At 38.0% G+C, this 22,912-nt stretch overlaps 2 protein-coding genes across 2 annotated transcripts in view; both read left to right on the top strand.

Moving 5' to 3' along the window:
* syne3 (spectrin repeat containing, nuclear envelope family member 3) overlaps positions 1 to 10,654 on the top strand; it is a 36,586-nt gene extending 25,932 nt beyond the window's left edge. Inside the window, exons 13-18 of the mRNA XM_079833023.1 lie at positions 416 to 588; positions 1,060 to 1,618; positions 2,408 to 2,566; positions 4,069 to 4,242; positions 4,546 to 4,587; positions 7,725 to 10,654. Coding sequence (XP_079689149.1) covers positions 416 to 588; positions 1,060 to 1,618; positions 2,408 to 2,566; positions 4,069 to 4,242; positions 4,546 to 4,587; positions 7,725 to 7,916 — 1,299 coding nt within the window. The 3' untranslated portion in view covers positions 7,917 to 10,654. The remainder of the gene's footprint in view (positions 1 to 415; positions 589 to 1,059; positions 1,619 to 2,407; positions 2,567 to 4,068; positions 4,243 to 4,545; positions 4,588 to 7,724) is intronic.
* Positions 10,655 to 21,776: 11,122 nt separating this feature from the next.
* Positions 21,777 to 22,912, top strand: part of clmna (calmin a) — a 41,104-nt gene continuing 39,968 nt past the window's right edge. The window contains exon 1 of the mRNA XM_079832622.1: positions 21,777 to 22,180. Coding sequence (XP_079688748.1) covers positions 22,096 to 22,180 — 85 coding nt within the window. The 5' untranslated portion in view covers positions 21,777 to 22,095. The remainder of the gene's footprint in view (positions 22,181 to 22,912) is intronic.

Below are 22,912 nucleotides of genomic sequence, written 5' to 3'. Positions count from 1 at the left end.
TTATTTTCAGTCTTCAATCTTAAGAAAAGTCATGGGAATTGGTTTAAAAAAAAGTGGAACCCCTGAATATAAGAATACAGGTCAAACAAAATAATAATTAAAGTTTTTTTTTTGTCAGCTATTATCACTTTTTGTCAGTTAATTTTTGCTGCACCTGTATTTTGGCAAAAATCATGAATATCATGGTATGTTTTATAAGGGATAACATTCTACAATTTAATCTATTAACATATTAAACCCATTCATTAACATATTTAACAAGATTCAAATACTTGATGTATTACTATTACAAGTCACTTGAGTCATGTCACAAAAGCACTGTATATGCAGGATATGAGCAAATGAATGTTTGCCTGTGCACGCCCTTGTAGTACTTTAGACTTAATTCTGCGTCACTGTTGTTGTTGTCCTCTAGAGGGCGCTAGGAGAGTTTCCTGAGAAGGAACTTCAGCTTCATCAGACAGAGGCTCAGGGTCAGACCGTGCTGGCCAGAACTTCTGAGAAAGGCAAAGTTCACATCCTTCAAGACCTTAAACGTCTTCGAGAGTCCTGGGTATCCCTCCACACGCTTAGTCTCAATCTTTACAGGTAATGCTGTAAGAAGCATTCTTACATTACTTAGTAATGCTTGCAGGGTGTTGATGGTATTAAATGGACAGAAACTATGACTCAAGAAGCATAATTGTGATACAATTGTGTCAGACCTGTTTAAAAACCTAATAGAAATTCCAAAAGGCATATTTCACATTTTGCAACCAGTTCACCTGCTCTTGTTGTTTCAATTATTTTTGATTGCTATGTGAATCACTTTTGTGTTTACTAGTCAGGAGTTGGGGAAAAGCATCTAGAATGTAGCTTTTTCTATTGAACTATGTATTTCGTTGGTGGTTGTGTCATTTTTCATTGTTAAAATACTTTGCCAATTTAAAAATGGACAAATGTTGTCTGATTAATTGCCAACATGGCCAATATATTTCTCTTGATCACTACTGAATATAAAATTAAATTAAAAAGGGAATTTTTGACAACATATTTATTACTTTCACCGTAACTTTATAGGCTTCTAAATGGACATGCTGCCACAGGCGAGTTCCTGGACAGATGGGCAGACGGGCATCACCAGGTAACGCCTATAGACTTTGAAGTGGGACTTGACACGGATGACAAAGGACCGGACCAGCATCAGAGATTCTTGCTCAGATCAGAATCAACTGATCGCCCAGAGCTGGAGAGGAACATTGAAGCAAATCCAGATCAAAGTCGAGTTGTGGTCTCTGAGGGCATCGTAAGACCTGGACGTTCAGAGGTCAAGAGAAGAGAGAGGAGTTACCAAGACCGGTCCATTGATGATGAGGTGGATGCAGTCATGTCTAGAGGTGACGACCGGACTGTGAACAGGAAGCAGATAGGGATGGAAGGCTCTTATGGTGGTGACTTGCTTGGGAGAGGTGGTCGGACTGGTGAATGGGTTGAAGAACACATGGCTAGTTCTGGGATTGAAGATCTGGATATTCGAAGCAGATATGGCATTTCTGATGATACACAGAAAAGGATGCGGCCGTCACAAATCCTCAGCGCCTCCACCAGTGTTGCTTATGGCTCAACTGATGACAATCAGGTAAAGATGATTAAAATATGACTCTTGTTATTCTGACTATCTCAATTAGGGCTGGCATTATATAAGAAATGTGCAAGATATTTGTAGAGATTTTGCATGCGATATAATTAAATTACATCGTGAATATTGCAGTGACTTTATTTGATTCCGTTTTTGACCATTAAGCTTTATAAATATGTAATTTCACAGTCTCTCCTTGTCTTTTCATCTAGAAGGTTGATAATGTCTCTGATTTAAATATCTGTATTAGAATTGGTAAGAATTGGTAGAATTGGTTTTTTTTTTTTTTTCAATCACTTCAAATTGTTAATTTCAGTGAAATCAAAGTTTCAAACCTTTCTACAAATTGTATGCATCGTCATTTAGAAACATTTGCATGCAAATGCATGTATTGTTCTATTTGTTAATGCATTGTTATACTGGTACATACCCTAAACTTTTGAACAGTAGTGTATAAGTAAAACTTTTTTTTTTTTTTTAAGAAATTAATACTTTTATTCAGCATGTGCGCCACATTAAATGGATTGTAAAGACATTTATAATGTTACATAAGATTTCTATGGAAATGTTGTTCTTTTGAACTTTCTATTAATCAAAGAATCTAATTATGGCCAAAGGCCTTCTTATTATTTCAGAGCAAATGCATTAAAAGAAATATCATCAAAAGACCTAAGAAAATATCAAGATCATTTTTAGCTGAATCACTAAACCCTAGAGCCACCATTAAGCAAGCCATACCCAGACTATAATAAACGGACAGAGGGATGTCTCTTTCCATTTCTCCTGTAGATGGGCTCTCAGGGGCCCCAGTGTCATGCTGATATGGAGGCCCAGAGAAGGGAGTTTGAAGCGTGGCTTCACAAGGAAAATGACAAACTCACAGGAATTCTGAACAACCAAAGATCCCTGAGCGCTAAAGAACTGAAGATAAGACAGAATACACTTAAGGTTGGTGGTGTTTGTTAAATTATTTTGCTTTTTTTTTTATCTGTTTTTGATTTAAAGTTTAATGAAGAGTCCAAAATATCAAATAGTGTTAGAGTAAAAAACAATCTTTGATAGCTTTGATATCTTATTCAACAAATCACGCAGTGTGATGTTTTACTTTGGTCACAAAGAACATGCTGGATCATTTTCAAAATTTGAAGCTACATGTCTGTTAGAGTCTGGTGTGTAGTGCGTTGTACGTACGTTTCCATCAGTACGAATGTAGTTGCAGATCTGTGAAGTTTTAAAAGGCTTGTGCCCTGGTTTTACCCCAGGCTTGGAAAAATTCAAACTTCACAAGTACCTGGAAGCTGTCATATCTGATGAAATTTGAGCTGACAGCCACTGTGTCAGTAATATTTAATTTTTTAAGACAATAATTTTAATTTCCAAGTATGCATTCAATTGATCAAGTGACTGTACTTCTACAATGTTACAAAATAATTCTAATTCAAATAAATAATGTTCTTTTGAACATTGTATTAATAAAAAAAAAAACTGAAATGTATGAAAGCTTCCACAAAAGATATTAAAGGGACACTCCGACTTTTTGGGACTTGTCTCAATAAGTGACAAAACAACGCCAACATTTTCCTATTTACATGTTGTGATGTGTATAGTTACATTGTGTACTAAGACCAACAGGAAATGAAACGTTGCGATTTTCTAGGCCAATATGGCTAGGAACTATACTCTCATTCCTGCGTAATAATCAAGGAACTTTGCTGCCGTACCATGGGTGCAGCGGCGCAATAATATCACGCAGCGCCTTAAAATAGTCCCCAGCACGCTCTCTGTGCAAGTAAGTCGTCACATTGGTTATGTTGACGGAAGTTAGCCTATTTTCAGGCGCTGCGTAATATCATTGCGCCGCTGCACCCATGGTACGGCAGCAAAGTTCCTTGATCATTACACAGGAATGAGAGGTAGTAGGCTAGCTGGAGCCGTTAACCTCCAGTCTTTGTTCTAAGCTAGGCTAGCGGTGGGTGCGTCAGACAGTTATTGCACGCACGGAGATGAGAATGGTATGGACTTATCTAACTGGGGGATATGGTGAATAAGCTAAAGTCCCAAAAAGTTGCTGTGTTCCTTTAAGCAGCACAAACTGTTTTCAGCATTGATCATTAGAAATGTTTCTTGAGCAGCAAATCAGCAGAATGATTTCTGAAGGTGATGTGACGCTAAAGACTGGAGTAATGATGCTGTAAATTTAAATGGTAATACAATTTCTAAAATGTGCTGTTTTACTGTATTTTTATCAAATAAAAGCAGCCATAAGAAAATGAAATTTTTTTTTTAAAAGAATTTAACTGACCCCAAACTTTTGACTTGCATTAAAAAAAAAAGGATTTTTCATTTTTGGAATTGAAATAATTGCACTGTGATCCAATTATGAGCACAAATCTTTAACCAACACACCCACACAAACCCCTAATAGTAAATCGGTCTTGATTTCTGTATAGGGTTTACGTGCCAGTGTAGCCTGGGGTCAGAGTCAGTTCCAGAAACTGATCGCTGGTCAGCAGAGTAAGTCAGCGGAGGAGGACATGGAACTAGAAGAGCTGCGTTATCGCTGGATGTTATACAAATCCAAACTTCAAGAAGCTGGTGACCTCAGTGGTCTGCTAAAACACAAGGTATAAAAATATTAATATTTTATGTATTTATATTTTTTTCTCTAGAACCTATGTCTACCTATTTCTACATTCATTACATTTTTGCTTGTGCCATGAAATATATGTTTTTAACCCGAAGCCATATTTTTGAAAAATGGTGAACAAAATTGTTATATGATGAATACCAGGAAAGAGTCATATATCATCTGCTACATTATTTCTCCATTAAACAATGCAGATTTAGGTATCATGTGTCCACCAGAAGGGGGCAGCAACTTGTAACCGCCTCTAACGAAATAAAGCAAATGTTTCTGTTTCTTTCAGGGTGTCACTGGACAAGAACAGGAGCATGTCCGAGATGGAAAGGTAGGTTTTATTCATTGAACATAGGCCTTGTGTTTAAAGTGGGCTTCAAAAATCTCTCTGATCTGACAGTAAAGTGTGTTTGAACACTCTGAAAAGAAAGTATTCCCTTTCCAGGCAATGTTTCTGCTGTGCAATGTCACTGTGTCGTGTGATTTAATAGTAGCAAATGGATTTTATGTAATATATTGGAGTAGGGTATGTGGTGGATTTTTATTAGGACTCTATTAAACCTAGGCCTCAGGCTATTAGATGTTGTTCTTTTATTCAGATCTGGCTCCATTCTTGTATGGAACTGAACACCCATATTTTATGACCAAATAGCACACTTCACAACACATACTTATAAGTGCTTTTACAGAAAATATTGCTGCTTATTTAGCAGTTCAAATATTATATTGAATATTGCATTTCACTCTGAAATATGTCACATGACGGAAGTAAAATAAGATGTGTGAATGCCGTTTCATGTTGACCTAAAGAGTTTGTAGGTGGGAAACTGTTCAGCTGGATTAGTAGAAAAGCATTTTGAAAGCCTGAACCAAAGCACTGTCTTAGCCCTTTATGCAATTTTTTGGCTCCATGGGCCGCTTAGAAACATCAAGGCAGTTGCTCCACTGAGTCTCTCCAGGGAGCGTATTCATTTTTCTGAGTAATTTCTCAAATGTATCGTGTTCACACCTTTTTAGCACCTCTTTTCTCACTCCTTCACTCTCTGGCCATCTGTTCAAGAGCAGTCGTGTCTGCTTGAGAAGAGACGCAGGTGCCCTGCTGACTGCATATGAAAGGCTGTTCTGATAGGCCTGCTTTATTTACATTAGCAGATATTAGTGGATGGAGATAGAAATGTTGTTTTGCACATGCAGCATTACCTTCCATTTTTGGGTTAGGCTGTATTTTGCCATTGCAAATGTGTTAAAAGCTGCTCATTAATGCATCTTAAGACCACACAAGTGAATGTTGCTCACCTGCGTCTTGACTCTGTCGTGGAAACCATCATCACCTTCTGCTGTCTTGGTGACCTGTCATTATCATGCAGGGTAAACACAGGCTCTGCACACACTATGATTGTCTCCGTCACTGACCAAATACAATCATCCAATTGTGAAGATGACACTACATGACAGGCTGTAATTACATGCTGCTCACATAGAGTATATAGTTATTTGTTGTGATCAAGTATATTTTCCCATTGTATAATTATCAAGCCAGAACGATATGATTTGGGTGATGTCTCATTTTTCTATACATTACGGTAGGACTGAGCACCGCTGTAATTACCTTTCAGTGTAAATACATTTTCCTGAAAAGAGATTAGAGGCTGACAAAAGAAAAGAGTGGAAAGAGATTTCTGCTTTTCATCCACCCACATTTCCTCCTCCTCACTTCCTCGTACTTCTGCACTCTCTCTCAAACACAAAGTAAATGTTCCTCAGCTTTGCTACAGAGGCGTTAAATAAAAAGGGTCGTACCAAGTTCAGATATCTCACAGTCCGCTGCTCAGAGCGATGGCAGTTGTTGAGGAGCTGTGGGTGGATATTCACTCCCACAATTCCACAGGAGCTTCAAAAACTTCCCTGTGCATTTTATCAGGTATACATATCAGACATGTATTGAATGGGAGATGGGTGCTGTGTTGGTTCACAGCCAAGATCTATCTTTTTATCTAAGAGTTTTCTTTTTGGTAATCTGATGATTTTATTGAGGAATTATATGGGATTTATGTTCAAGTCCAATAGCTTAGAAAAGTAATAGCACATTATTCTTTATTTTATATATTCTTGCTGGTTATTTATAATTACTTCTAAAACTCAGACTCAGAATTTGAGCTCATCTTGTGCACACATTTCTGTAATCAACTAGTAGTAAGTTACCTACATTGGCAACATTTTTAGGTATCATAAGGCACCAAAGACTACATATACCAAGACTGTTTCCAATATATAACTGTGAATGGGACAAATTGCAACAAGCAATATGGTGGAATAAGCCCCGCCTTCTAAATAAAAGAGCCAGTCGCTAATTGTCATCACGTCACTGCAGCTGCTGTTAGAAGCTCCAGTTCCCTTAGAAACAGTCGGTTTTTCTGAGCGCTTGGGACCAAACTGAAATATATGATTTTGAATGCTATTTGAGGATAAGAAACAACATTTATAGAACAGTTAATGTCAGATTTTATTGCCGGTTTTGAAAATTTGTTATTTAAACGTGAGTTTGACCAGCAGGTTTTGAGATTTCAGCATGCCCAAAATGCTATAAATATATAGTTAAATAATGCAATCCTAGAATGCACTGCAACCAGTTAAGGTTTTTGTACAAGAAAGGAAAAAGTTGATTTAACCCTCTGGTGCTCTTCGTTTAGGGGTTCCTTTGGTTATCTTCCCGGTCATAAGTGACCGGACACCTAAAAATTAAACTTCCTCCACCTCAGTAAAACCAATGTAATTTATTTTTCTTCAATAATATTTTTTCTATTTTCTTTTGTATTTTGAGATGATTTGATGGTACTTATTAATATTTATGCAATAATTATGGTCTATTTTTGCCATTGAAAATAATACTTTGTTTTGTTATAAATAGTGATTTAAAGTGTTAGTTTGTGCATTATGATTATAATAATAATAATAATTATTATTATTATTATGTATACAGTGTGTGAGTGGATGTGTCATTGTCACACTTTTTTTCAGCATTGTGGCCGATTTGTAGATTGTACACACAAATATTCAGTGAATTTTTGCCGATTTCCTATTTATTTCCTATGGTCGGTCATTTGTGACCGAAGATAATGAAAGGTAAACTTTTTTTACGACCAATTAGCATGCTCAAATCATGACCTCAATTTTTTTGTGTTTACATACCTAATGCCAACAAAGTCACCAAGTTTCATATCATTCCGATGAAGCTGTGATTTTTAGAATTTCAAAACTTTTCAAAATTTTCCGGTCAGAAATGACCAAAGAGCACCAGAGGGTTAAATTAGCTTTTTTTTTCTAACTGAAAAGCATCAGTAGAAAATTCTAGCATGTAATAAAAAATGAAAAATGTTCTCCTATATTTGTGTTATGTATTTTTTTGTTATAAGTTTTGTAATATAGCCTTTCAGCGTGTAACGCCATCTGTGGATGTGTGTTTTGCAGGCGAACAGCAGTCTCGGATTCTTGTACCGTGTGTGTCGTGTGGCTCTTCCTCTCCAGCTCCTGCTTTTGGCTCTTCTGCTGCTGGCCTTCCTGCTTCCCATGATGGACGAGGGCACCAGCTGTTCACTGTCCAACAACTTCGCCCGCTCCTTCAACATCATGCTCCGCTACAACGGACCTCCGCCCACTTAAGCGTCGACAGTCGAAAGCAGCTTTTTTAAATGCGCCAATCTGCTTTAGTGTTTATGTTACAAATACTTATATATTTTTTTTATCATTGTTCCGTTTGAAGTCATTTTATTTTTGGTTCTCAGCTGCTCCATCATCACACCCCCACACAAGTGGGCCCAGCAGATCAGAAACTGTGTTTGTGTGTGAGAGAGTGAAAGTGTGAGTGGGTGGATGGCATAGATGCTCACAACCTGCTCAACATGATTCAAGCTGTTCATTTCTCTACAGGCTTTAGAGAAACCAATGCCGCTTTTACAAAGAGCAAAACTCCCTTAAAGACATCTACTCAGGAGCCATCGCAAAAAATTGCGTTTTTACGTTCGTTCTATGTTATTGCTGGTTTCTAAATGTTATGGGGATAGTTCGCACACAAAAAAAAGACAATTCTGTCATCATTTACTCACCCTCGTGTCATTTCCAACCTGTTTAACTGGGGGATATTTTTGTCTGTCAATGGGGTTCAATCATGTTGTTTTGGACCCCATTGGTGTTCATTGTAAAATATCTTATTTTACAAACATACATAGTAAATGATGGCAGAATTTTCATTTTTGGGTGAGCTATCCCTTTAAATAATTTAACTGTGGTATGCCTTATATTTAAACAGTATTGTGCATGGTTTTATTCATACCGCTGGTTTAAAATCTGTTGTTTGCTATTTTACTCAGGCCACTCAGAAACAAAACTGTGTTTAATAATAGGATTTAACTTATCACTGTGTTGCGGGTATTGATTCTGATCATAATGTGTCATGATTAATAAGACTACCATGTAAATATTTTCAAACTAAGCTCAGTTTAAAGTGTTCTTCATATATTGGTGAGCTTTATTTAATAGATGGTTTTCCTTCAATGGTTTTTGGAAATCGAGATCGCAGAATCACATGGTTGAGCTTTAGACTGAGTTTTGGCATTGGCTGGCCTCTGATTGTTGTTATAGGTTATTGTAAGTGTGTTTTGCAGGCATAGATTATGGAGTAAAAATAGCTCTGTTTGGGGAGAATGTCCTTTTTTTAACAGAATTTTGGAACTCTGTGAACTCCTTGGCCTGTTTTTTCTTTTCTTTCCTTTTTTTGCAAGCAGTGTCTCAGCTGGGATTTCTAGTTGATAGTTGATAGGCCCAGTTGATTTCAGTTATTCTTTTAGGATGGCTTATTTATGGTCATATATGATGAAAGGAATGCCTTGATTTATCCTTTGGTCCAGAACAAAGGCTTCTTTATCTTTCAGAGCTGGAACTCTTTTTGCAGTGTGAGAGACAATATTTAGAGGCTAATTGCATGGCTTTTCAGCTTTAAGTATTACACAAATGCACTGAACTGTTTTTATCCTGTAGCAAAATGCCATTTCAGACCATATCCATATTCAGACCTCTCTGCTATGCTAAAACTGTAATTTCCGTTAATATGTGATGCACTATATAATGACGAAATATGCTGCATTTTCTAAAAAGAAACTGTAAGATTGAAGCCCGGCACTTCAATTTATTGCACTGCTTTATTGTTTGTATTTAATCTCTTTTAAAAGGTTAGTTCGACCAAAAATGAAAATAATGTCATTTATACCCTCATGCTGTTCCACACCCGTAAGACCCCCGTTCATCTTTGGAACACAAATGAAGATATTTTTGTTGAAATCCGATGGCTCAGTGAGGCCTGCATAGGCATCAATATTGTAATTTACACTCTCAAGATCCATTAATATACTAAAAACATATTTAAATCAGTCCATGTGAGTACAGTAGTTCAGTATTAATATTATAAAGCAACAAGAATATTTTTTGTGCGCCAAAAAACGAAATAATGACTTGTATAGTGATAACCGATTTCAACACACTGCTCATGAAGCTACGGAGCGGCAACGAATCAGTGAGTCGAATCCTGATTTGGATCGCATCGCGTGTCAAACTGCTAAAATCACGTGACTTTGGCGCTCCAAACTGCTGAATCGACTCGCTGATTCGTTTTCGCTCCAAAGCTTCATGAAGCATTGTTTTGAAATCGGTTATCACTATATAAGTCGTTATTTAGGGGTTTTTTTGGCGCACAAAAACATTCTCGTCACTTTATAATATTAATATTGAACCACTGTACTCACATGGACTGATTTAAATATGTTTTTAGCACATGAATGGATCTTGAGCCTTCAGGTTTCAACAAAAATATCTTTATTTGTGTTCCGAAGATGAACGGAGGTCTTACGAGTGTGGAACGGCATGAGGGTGAGGATGACATTTAAATGACATTATTTTCATTTTTAGGTGAACTAACTCTTTAATGCCAATGCAAATCCTTTAATGATCTATACAGGTTTCATCAATGATACTGTGTTCCATTAGGCTGCAAATGCTAAACTGTACAAAATTCGGTTCAATCATTCAACTGTGTTTAAAGATCATTAAACATATGCTAATTGAGCTAGTTTACAGCACTGTGTGCATGGAAGAGTTTTCTCATTGGGTATACTGGAAATGATTCAGACAGCTACCCAAATTTAAAGCATGCTGAAATGATAACATTTAGACTTCATGTGCATGAATGCTTGTAAGACAATATATTAACAAAAAAGGTTAAACTTTTATTTTATTACCATATTTTGAATGAAACTCGTATAATCTTTAAACTGATATATTCAGTAAAAAAGCACTATAAGCAGTATTTTTGTATTTTACTCCAGGCAATAAACATGCAGTGTATTTTCAGTGCTGTTTGTGTTTCTTTTGTTGCTATGGACTCGAGATTGAAAAGATAAAAGTGTGACTCAATATCAAGATTCTCAATCAGAAAGCCAGTGATCCTCTTCTAGCAGGAAACGTATCTGTCTGCCTGCATTCGGCATTAAACCAAAGCTGAACTGGTCTGACGAGATGTGCAATGATAACAAAACACAAAACCAGCCTGCAGGTGTGAATAAACATCACGCAATAGCGCACAGCTGGGTATATATAGGGCCATGTACGGTCCTGAGGTCAGCTCGAGATTAGGTGACGAACTATGAATGATTTTATTTGCTTCAAATCGTTTAAAAAGAACTAAAATAGTACTACCAGAAAAGCCAGGGTTAAGAGAAAACGCATTTGAGTGATTATTTGCATAGATTTGTCATTTTTCGGTCGCCTAAGTAACCATGTGTGTGTTTCTCTGCCATTTCCATGTCACCAGGTAAAGGGAAACACGTTCTAATTGAAGAATATTGCACAGCACTGTAAGAACAACCATAATGTAAAACATTTTAAATCTGCACGGATACATGTCTTGGTTAAACATTGGTCATAGCCTATTCGTGTTGTCAGGTGGATGTTTGTCTTCGAGGTGTGTACATGAACTCTAGGCTATTTGGCATAAAGACTGACTGTATCTGACTTTAAAGCCCACTCACTGAAAGCACACTCGCATGGCTTAATTTATTCAAATGTAATTCCTATGAGTAGTAAAGAGTTGGATCTATCCTACACACTCACCCACATGATTGCACACTATTGTTTCCTTCCTGCTTAGCAATGAGCAGATATTTCTCTGGTGTGGAAATGTCATCTCAATGCAATCCAAATCATGTTTGTTTGCTGACGCCCAAAAATTTATGGAACCAGATCGAAGGATGTACATTAGAAATGAGCAATTCAGGTGAAAGTAATGGGGTTTGAATAATACCCAGTTTTCCTTTACCCAGATTCATTTCATTGGAGCATCGGGTTTTGCAGCTCTCCACCTTTTAAACGCTGTCGCTGAATCATTAACCAAAAACCAATGCAAAAGTGCCCTTTATCTGCAAAAACAAGAGGTGACTTTGCAATTCTAACCTGTTTTGAAACGTTTTAAAGGTATGGCTTTACACCAGTGTTGTTATTGTTAACTAGAATTAGAAAACTGATGAAAAGTCATAAAATAAGTTAAGTATTTAGCCTATGAAAAACTAAAATGACTAAAACAGAAAAAACATTGAATTAAAGCTATATAGCAATACCAAATTACAAAATAAAATGGAAACTGAAAATATAGAAATAAAATCAAAATATGAATAAATACTGAACTAAATAATATTAAAATAACAATCTAGTTATAACTTTGTTCACTGTTTTATTTGCATAGTCCTTCCACATTAACTGAATAAATAAAGATGAACCACATTAACCTTGTATAATGTGTATGGAAATCTGCACTGTAATAGTAATAGAATTATCTAGACAGAAGACATTTCAGAGATGAAGATGAAGCTCTAGTCACACAAGCCGGATGTGCTCCCGCGTGTGGCGTAATCGGATTTAGCCACTTAACTTTTGACTTGAGTACAAGTTACACATTTGCTGACTTAAATGGGATATGAAAAATACACCAAGAGCTCCTGGTCACATGATGAACTGCTGTTGTTAATGTGCCGGACATGACTCACATTGCTAAAGACTAGGATTTTCTTGTTGCCTTAATACTTTTCCAAAGTCTGGAACTTTTTTTAGCTTTGTGTGCCTATAAAAGTCAAACTGCGATATCATTTATACCAAACTTGATGACTATTTCTAGCACTGTCGTTGTTAATCAGAACAAAAGGTTAATGTCATTGTGCACCTGGTCTGTTAAAGCTGAGGCTGAAGGAATTTAGTTTATTACACTGGCTGGCCAGTACCTTTGTAAATATTTAATTTTGTGGCATGTAGCCATGGAAGCCATGGTTTCCATGTCAGAGGTGTTTTCCACTGGGAAAGTCTTGTAAATGCAAATTGACAGCTCCTGAAAAAAAAAAAAAGCAGCTTCATTTAAAGAACTGCCTTTTCTGGCTGTTGAATTATAGTGAGGTCTACGAATGCAAATTATCTATGAAGGCTGGGTGTGTGTGTGTATATTTTTTGTCATGACAACTCTTAAGAGTGTTTGGCATGGTAATGGATATGACGATGTTGATGTATTTTGTCTTGGTGGAATAGATCTACGCTGCTGATGCTGCTGTTATTGCTGATGCTGCTGCAGAGCAAGTACGGGACTTGCTGCTGCCAGTACATACACAACATGCTGCTGTGAGTATATAAGACAAGCTGCTGCTGTACAATATAGCGTACACAAACTACCCGTAACAGATCTACACAGGTGGAGCTGGGGAAGGTGGAGGGTTTCTGCAAGCGCACTGCTATACTGCAAATGCTAACTACGTAAATGCTAAGTATTTGAAGGTTGAGCAGCGAGCTCATTGGCTTCTGATAGAGCAGGAATCAATCAGCTGTGCCCTATAAAGAATGATGTGATTGCAAGCAGATTGAGTCAAGGACCTATTAGCCACCTGCACCATCTTGTGTGTGTGTGTGTGTGTGTGTATATATGCTTTGTGCCACAGCCACCAGGGAATACCGTTTCCATTAAAGGGTGTTCATGGTCTGCAACAATGCTTAGGTAGGTGGTACGTGTCAAAGTAACATCCACATGGATGGCAGGACCCAAGGTGTCCCAGCAGAACATTGCCCCAAGCATCACACTGCCTCCACCAGCTCGCCTTCTTCCCATAGTGCATCCTGGTGCCATGTGTTCCCCAGGTAAGCTACGCACACGCAACCGGCCATCCACGTCATGTAAATGAGAAAACGTGATTCATCAGACCAGGTGCCTTCTTCCATTGCTCCATGGTCCAGTTCTGATGCTCATTTCCACTGTTGGTGCTTTTGGCAGGACAGGGGTCAGCATGGGCACCCTGACTGGTCTTCGGCTATGCAGCCCCGTTATGCAACAAACTGCGATGCACTGTGTATTCTGACACCTTTCTATCAGAACCAGCATTAACATTATCAATGTTATAAACAGTTGTTTAATTGTTGAAATCATTTGTAGTATTATTATTATTATTATTACATACACTCACCTAAAGGATTATTAGGAACACCTGTTCAATTTCTCATTAATGCAATTATCTAATCAATCAATCACATGGCAGTTGCTTCAATGCATTTAGGGGTGTGGTCCTGGTCAAGACAATCTCCTGAACTCCAATCTGAATGTCGGAATGGGAAAGAAAGGTGATTTAAGCCATTTTGAGCTTGGCATGGTTGTTGGTGCCAGACGGGCCGGTCTGAGTATTTCACAATCTGCTCAGTTACTGGGATTTTCACGCACAACCATTTCTAGGGTTTACAAAGAATGGTGTGAAAAGGGAAAAACATCCAGTATGCGGCAGTCCTGTGGGCGATAATGCCTTGTTGATGCTAGAGGTCAGAGGAGAATGGGCCGACTGATTCAAGCTGATAGAAGAGCAACTTTGACTGAAATAACCACTCGTTACAACCGAGGTATGCAGCAAAGCATTTGTGAAGCCACAACACGCACAACCTTGAGGCGGATGGGCTACAACAGCAGAAGACCCCACCGGGTACCACTCATCTCCACTACAAATAGGAAAAAGAGGCTACAATTTGCACAAGCTCACCAAAATTGGACAGTTGAAGACTGGAAAAATGTTGCCTGGTCTGATGAGTCTCGATTTCTGTTGAGACATTCAGATGGTAGAGTCAGAATTTGGCGTAAACAGAATGAGAACATGGATCCATCATGCCTTGTTACCACTGTGCAGGCTGCTGGTGGTGGTGTAATGGTGTGGGGGATGTTTTCTTGGCACACTTTTGGCCCCTTAGTGCCAATTGGGCATCGTTTAAATGCCACGGCCTACCTGAGCATTGTTTCTGACCATGTCCATCCCTTTATGACCACCATGTACCCATCCTCTGATGGCTACTTCCAGGAGGATAATGCACCATGTCACAAAGCTTGAATCATTTCAAATTGGTTTCTTTAACATGAAAATGAGTTCACTGTACTAAATTGGCCCCCACAGTCACCAAATCTCAACCCAATGGAGCATCTTTGGGATGTGGTGGAACGGGAGCTTGGTGCCCTGGATGTGCATCCCACAAATCTCCATCAACTGCAAGATGCTATCCTATCAATATGGGCCAACATTTCTAAAGAATGCTTTCAGCCCCTTGTTGAATCAATGCCACGTAGAATTAAGGCAGTTCTGAAGGCGAAAGGGGGTCAAACACAGTATTAGAATGGTGTTCCTAATAATCCTTTAGGTGAGTGTATTTAAAAGTATTTTAATACACGTTAAACGGACTTGCTAACACTGAATTTTTTTATTCCTGTCACAACCAATTAAAGCCAGTAAATATGTTAACTATGGTAATGCAATATATGCATGAGGATTTTAGAAATGGTGTACATGATGTAATGTAATAATCCACAAAGTATTGTTTACACAGAGCAAACGCCACCCAAAAGAATGTCAGGCTTAACACTAAAACGATGTTAATATAATTGCATCACTGTAAACATGATTTTTATTTGCTTTTACAAACAGAGACGAATCAAAATAATTTTCTGTCGCAATTGACAGCATGTCACGGATGTGGTCGATAGTGCCTAGTTTAGTTCATTATATTTAGGTTGTTATCCACTAGCTAAGCACCCAGACAGGATATAAAATACCAGTTTTGTGTATAATGAACAGCTGTAAAATTGAACAGTGTGTTCACTGTAGTAGTTAGACATGTGCCTATTATTTAGACATAATTCACCCAGGAAAAAGCATGTGATAACATCTCTTATCATAAGCTCTTTATTGCAGCTACTGTAGTTGAATCTTTTGTATGCCAACAATTATGTTCTTCGGAGCAGCGCAGGCTGGGTTCGGCTGTGGTGACTGCAAACGTTTCAGGCTGACTGACCTGATATATGAAATGACCCTTTTAATTAAAGCTTGCTAAACCCAGCTTAATCATGCCTTTGTAGTGGTCTAGAAGAGAGATAAATTGGGGTTGTGGGACACGCCCCTTCATGGTGAACCACAAAACCCTATTTAAATTTCCCACTGACCTTCAGCTTTGGATCAGATGCCAGATGGGATGATGTGATGTCACAGTCACAGAATGATATAATACCATCAGAGAATTACAATGAATGGATCAAGTAGTGTGCTCCATTAGTGTTCATTTACCCACCCCTCTTCAACTGTGACATCGCTATAGCTTACTCCTCCATTTTTCACATAGGACAGATGGTCAGCACCAGTGTGTTGGCAGCATTAGCAGGGCACTTGTTCTGTAAAGCAGAAAAAATAAATCCAATCAGTGCTACTACAGCAACTAGTGGCATCACATCAGAGCCTTGGGTCAGTGCACAAGATACACAAAACAGCTGCGGCCCACATTAAAATAAGGTGAGTGTCAAGTCTAGCCGCAGAATCTCTGCCTAAATTAAATATAGATTTATTTGGTGTCAGTATTAATCAAAATCCAAAGCTCAGTGACTTTCCTCACCTTGAGGTTTTAAAATAATTGTTTCCAATACTGATCAATAATGCAAACATTAATACAATACCCACGACAACATGGCATTTCATTATGGCTAATTCATAGGATCTCATCTGTACGTTTTCATACAATCTGCTTACGCGACACTGACAGTTCGGTTTGGGTGGACCTTCATTCTTTTTTCAAAAAAAATGTGTACAAATCACATTGTACAGATTACTTCGAAATTGTCACTAAAATAGTTAAACCCCAAAACTTAAGGGGGCGATAGAGTTACATTCAAAAGATCTGTTATTCTATTGGCTTTTGTATTACTGCAGAAAATAAGGTCTGTGAATGCAACTTTTATGAAGTGTACGAACCATAGATATACATAATAAAGGCTAGATGTCTCGTCCGCGCTGCTGGCCAATGGAGGTCGACGTCCGCACCTGGCGGCCATCTTGTCACAGTCAGCTCGCTCACTCGTAACATAGTGTTTTAATGGTGCATGTACTTTTTAAATAACCATAACTTGCTCAATTTTCTACGGATTTATAAACTGTTTGGTTTGTTATAAATGTCAGAGATGTAGTTATGACACTGCATATTTATGAATAATTATTCATATTAATTTGTTCAAGCATCCAGAATTATAGCCACGTTAATAACGTTTTTAAGAAACCAAACCATTTGTAAATGCGTCAAGATTTCAGCGAGATAAGCGTGTTTGTGTTCGTGCAGATCACTCACTTTACATCAGGTACCACAGAGCCCACCAGAAAGCTTGCCTGTGACAAGATGGCCAACGTTATGACGTAATGACGTTAAAGACTCCGCCGTAAGACATTTAGCCTTTATTATGTATATCTATGGTACAAACTACATCACGGTCGCATGACTTCAACGTCACCATCACTAAGCTTCCAACAACTTTTTCAGGGTATGTTTATATGACAACGATGTACTAAAAACGGAAATGTCTTTCACATACAGACAACCAGTGTTGGGGAAAGTTACTTTGAAAAGTAATGCATTACAATATTGCGTTACTCCCTGAAAAAGTAACTAATTGAGTTTAGTTACTTTTTAAGAAAAGTAATGCGTATGTTACTTTTGCGTTACTTTTTTCTCACCTGGGCTGGTCTTGTTTTTTTTTATAACAAAAAAAATGTATGTTTGTGCAAAGGTAAAGGCCTCTTCATACCAAAATTGAAATAATAAACCCAAGGTAAAAAGGCTGAGGTAAAAATGCAAATTCACACATGAACAGTAGAGGCGCAGCTCTGCTGTGCTGCAATTTGGGATAATGGAAGAATAGGACACAGGAGAAAAAAGTTTTACCAATAAAACATTTTTAAACAAAAGTAATTTTAACTGAATCATCAAAGGTCATCAGCAAGACATTGGTCAATAAAGGTAGATTAAATGCATACAAATATTTTATTTAACATTTCATTATTGGAGGTTTGCATAGTACTCTGATTTTGCATTTGACGGATTTTATTCATTTTGAGGAGGACTGAATCTATTGTGCAAGTAAGATGAATAAAGGCTCACATTTAGTCTAGAACTACAATAACCTTACTCATGATTTCTCTCAACATGGGGATAGGAGAGCTGTCAGTCAATAAATGTGAAAAAGTAACTCAGATATTTTGTTGTAAATTTGAAATGTAATGCGTTACTTTACTAGTTACTTGTAAAGTAAAAATAATCTGATTACGTAACTCAAGGTACTTGTAATGCATTACCCCCAACACTGCAGACAACAACAATACACGTGTGCATGACCAGTGCCGCCGCTCCACTTTGTCTTGCACATTTTCAGGCCTCCAGAAGGACGTTGTCGTGTAAATGAACGGCCCCCTTAGTCTTTGTTTAAAAACATTTTCCCTCAAAGTTCGCGTTAGAATTGTTTTCAAGAGCGCGATTACAAACACAACGAGGTTGTGAAAGCGAATTAGGGGCCGTTTACACGACACAATTTTTAACAAATATTTTGACCATTCATTTTCATAACAATAGCCTTTTATGGGCCTGAAAACGCACATTTTAAAAATGGGGTTCAAAGTGCACGTTTTTTTTTTTAAATGATACCGTTATTGTATCCGTGTAAACTCCAAAAAACTGTGACATGCGGAATAAAGGTACCCCTTTAGTGAGTAGATGAGTAAACCTGTTTGTATGACGTTTAAGTCCCTGACAACCTCTGTAGTTCCATTTAGCTATGTTTGCAACTGCCTTTTACAAGACAAGTGAAAGCATTAAAAAAAACACAATAGAGTATTACTGATTTTATATCACAGTATACAACGTGAAAATATCTTGAGCTTGTGTTTGCCACAGACCTTATTTCAAGCATTTTACCAAAAACTCATCCATGGGTTCATTAACTTGGAGACAGTAGACCCAGAAGTGCTAAAATGCTAACTTGTTTCTGGGTTTACATCATCCCTGCACCACTCTATTGATTTCAATGAACTTGCTCAACAAGATTCTCTTCAAATTGTTGCTTCATCATGCTTGAAAGAGAAAACCGACCAAAAACCATAAAAGTAGGAATCACCAGTAAATTCCCACTATATAGCCTCTTGCGGCAACACTGAGATTAGCGCTGGGTTATCAATTGCACTCAATGACTGTCACATTTCTGAACAGTCAAGTTTGCGTAAAGTTTATTTTGGAAACATATACGAACACTTGCATATTTAGACCAGTGAAATAAAATGGCATTTAAGAAAATCCACCAACGTGCACTTTATTGTAAATCAAATGATTGTTTAATTATCTCAGAGGTTTTATAACCTGATAAGCTTCATAATTGAGTTCCAGCGGTGCATAAAAGTTAATTCACCAAAGCCCCTATCTTCAGTTCATATTCAGTTCAATCTGCCATCTGCAACCGTATCATACCTACCGTGAAGCCCTCAGGCTGCCAATTGAACCTGAGTCTCAACATGACTTGTGGCGAATTGCACAGCATTCTTGAGTGGTTATTACAAGGTGAAATATATTTGAAACACAAACAAGTAATATTATCCTAAGGCCCTAAAGATTATAAACAACTTTATTTCATTTCCAGGAAACATGGACAGTCTCAAGACAGTACTCTTACCCTGCCAGTCTAACAAATCAAATGCCTATTATAGAGCATTGCATTATAAGAGTAGAATGCTATATAAGGACAAAGATCTTTGGGTGAAATATTTTGTTCCAGCTTCTGTTTGTGGGCGGTTTTTACTTCTCATCTTTTTCCCTGTTACACAACACAACAGCCGCCTCTGCCTGGAACAGAGGGTGGGTGAAAGCTGCTGTCCATCGATCTTTATGAATATTCTGCATAACTGACCCTCGCAGACATGTCTCGTCATAATCACTGCAATGCAAAAACAACAGATTCTCTTGCTCTCTATCTCTCTCATGCAGCTTGAGCCAGCTGATTGTACACCTTATTTCTACAATACATTTTCTAAAGGAAGCTGTTTGGTCCTCTCTTAGGCACTACAAGAGTACTTCAATATGACCTCATTTACAGACAAGACAAGTCTGCTTTTACTTTAAAAAACTACTGCTGAACTAAACAAGCATTTGTTGTGAAATATTAGGCTACATTGTTTATGTGCGTATATAATCATATAAATGTGTTTTTGCAATCAATAATTTTGTAAACTAAACAGTAACGAGTGAAATCAATGTGATGTGTTTTCAGAATTATCCTTTTTACGTGGGTTGTGCATTGGCATGGCTCCTCAGCATGGATGAATCTAATGTGTTGAGGATTTTGTGTGGATACTGTACTTCGGAATCACAGATTCTGTCTTGGAAGTATGAACAAAATAAGAATTTCCTCCGCAAAATGTCATCTGAACAAGTGAGCAACATGTCTGCCACTTTTGTCAGACAAAAAGCATTACAATAAATCGCGCTACCAACCTTGATTAAATCTATCGCTTAGCTCACATCACGTCAAACCATGCAAATTATTAATATTGTTATACTTCTCAAATTGTTAATGTTAACAACATCGGCATTGCGTGACTGTGTATTTTGTGTACTATTAGCATTACCTGTAGATTTCAATTTCCATACAGTCTAATCTTTTGCTTTTGACTACGGGTGAATCTCCTGTTGTCACTGATGATTGTTGTTTGTGTTTGGACCTTTCTGGATTACAATCCGTCATCAAAACGATAAATTTAATTATTCCAGCTGCTGTGAGAAAAGACTATAAATGATCCACCACCTGCAGCATCCTCACATGCGATACTACTATACCCGGACTCAATCTTTATGTAGGCAATACAGACATGATGTAATTACGCAAAGACAAATGGTGGCATGCTCGAATTTCCCACAGAAATCCACCACAACCACTCAAATAACACATTATTTCAAGTTTACCGTTTACCGGCTACGGTAAGGAGATCGTTTTCAACACTGGCATGTACTTGCTCAAAAATGTATTTAGGATAATTTTTAACCAAAGAAAAGTTACGGACTGCAGCTTTAAGAAAATGTTTGCTGATTAAGAATCTGATTTAGCTTCACTGGATATATCAGTAGCCTAATCTCTTCACTCGTGTTCGTGAATGATTAAATTCCATTAAGAGCACATGATCAAGATAAAACCAGTTCAAGCTACTGCTTTTTGCAGCAGTAACCAGTTTACTACGGCTTAATCGACTATTCTTTTTCCTTATCAGATTGACTTGAGCAGTATTTGTTGTTGGTGTCATTAGAAAAGCACTGCAGGAGTGGTCACGAACGACAGTAGATGGTTGTCCATTACAGCTCGCTTCAAACGGTCAGTCGGATATGTGCTCGCGAGATGGGGGTGGGTAGGTGATTTGCACATCACATGAAGCAGATTTAGCTCGGTCATTGTGTAATTGTAAAACATGTACAGCGAAGCCACGTACGAACGACTACAGTGTCCTTCGCATTTTACGCGACCCACACGCCGCACAACCCTGCATACAGGCACGATTTAGAGCGAGAGAGAGCAGCTCGGAAGTCAATTCATTTTAGTGAACTGATTCATTCTGACGGTCCGTTCAAATGAATTGAATTGCACGAATGATTCACCTGTTATTTTGAGTATTCTTTTAAAAGTGGCGCGTTATTTGATTAGCAAGGTTTGAACACAATAATAAGATGTTAAGCTATTATATAATTTACAAATGAGATCTCATAATAAGATAGGGTAATGATAAATTAGATAAACAACATGTTTTTTACACACCTGTTTCTGCAGCATCATTATGGGAACTTTAAATCATTTATGTAACCCATTTTACTTGCTTAAAAGTCAATATCAATAGGCTAAGTGTATTCCCTCTCTATTATATGAGATTATTATGAGGCTCACGTCTAGCCTACTGACTTTCCATAGTTCGCACCTCGCTTCGCCAATCGGTTCAGCTGAAAAAGAATCAGTTCAAAACAATGATTCGTTCATGAAATGAGAGAGAGAGAGAGAGAGAGAGAGAGAGAGAGAGAGAGAGAGAGAGAGAGAGAGAGAGAGAGAGAGAGAGACGTCCTCAGAGTAGCAGAGGTAGTGTGGGCGTGCACAGAAAGAGAATCCTGCAAACATTAACCAGGTGGTTTTCCCTTGTACATTTCCCTGTCATTTTCTTCTTCCAAGCTGCGCTGGAGAGACTTTCCTGTGCGTCACGAGGAATTAAAGTAACTTTACTGGAGCAATGCGGGAGCCGAATACCAGCATCTCCTCGGATATAGACCCCTGAAACCCCCACAAACTCCACTCATGGCCACCGCCTGGCCACCCGCCACACAAAACACTTTATAAGAGAGAAATCTACCGAAATCACGGGACCAGAGCTTCTTAAAAAGAGCGACTCGCTGTTTGATCCAGATGGCGGGACACGAATGGGATGATTGGTTTGAACGTGAGGAATTGATCGGGCAGATCAGCGACATCCGAGTGCAGAATCTGCAAGGTAAGAGTGCTGGAGGCTTGGGATGGGTAAAAGAGTAGGATCACGAAGACACAAACATTGGTATACAAGTAACAGGAGTTGACTCAATGTCTCAATTTACCTTTCGCTTTGAGAAAGATAGATACATTTACATGTAACAATATACCAGCGACATATAGCCTAACAGCGTTGCGCTTTAGTGCTCCATTATGGCAAGCCATTTTAATATGCATTCCTACTGTATCTACTAAAAAAATGTACTGTATCTTTTACTCATACCTGTTTTCTAAGTATTAGCTAATAATTATTACAATAATGACTAGGCCTAATTATTTCAATCTCACTAGTAACAATTCAGTACTTAGATACAGTGGTTACTGAATATTGAAATAGTGAGTTTGCAAGTTTTTTTTATACAAGATACATTTAGTGGGGTTACTTCAATTAGCCTACAATTGTGCTTTAGTTGTTAAGGGGCTTTACATCGTCAGTGATTTGCAATGACATTAGCTGTGTTTCCACTGTCGGGCCAAAAGCAAGCTTGCTAGTGCGTGCCAGATTAGTATGTGTACTGTATGCGTGCCGCCCAATTTTTGTAACCTTCTACACTCATGTCGCACATGCACATTGAATTTGTTTTGCACAAATCAGTTGTTCCATAAGGTGACAACACTGGCCCGGGCCAGTGTTTCACAGTAGAAAATTAAATTAAAAAGGGACAGAACAACAAAAACAACAAAATACTGGAGACTG

This window comes from Gobio gobio, assembly GCF_949357685.1.
Source record: "Gobio gobio genome assembly, chromosome: 13".
Taxonomy (NCBI): Eukaryota; Metazoa; Chordata; class Actinopteri; order Cypriniformes; family Gobionidae; genus Gobio; species Gobio gobio.
The sequence above is the reverse complement of the archived record's forward strand: the minus strand, read 5'-3'. Positions and strand labels throughout refer to the sequence as shown.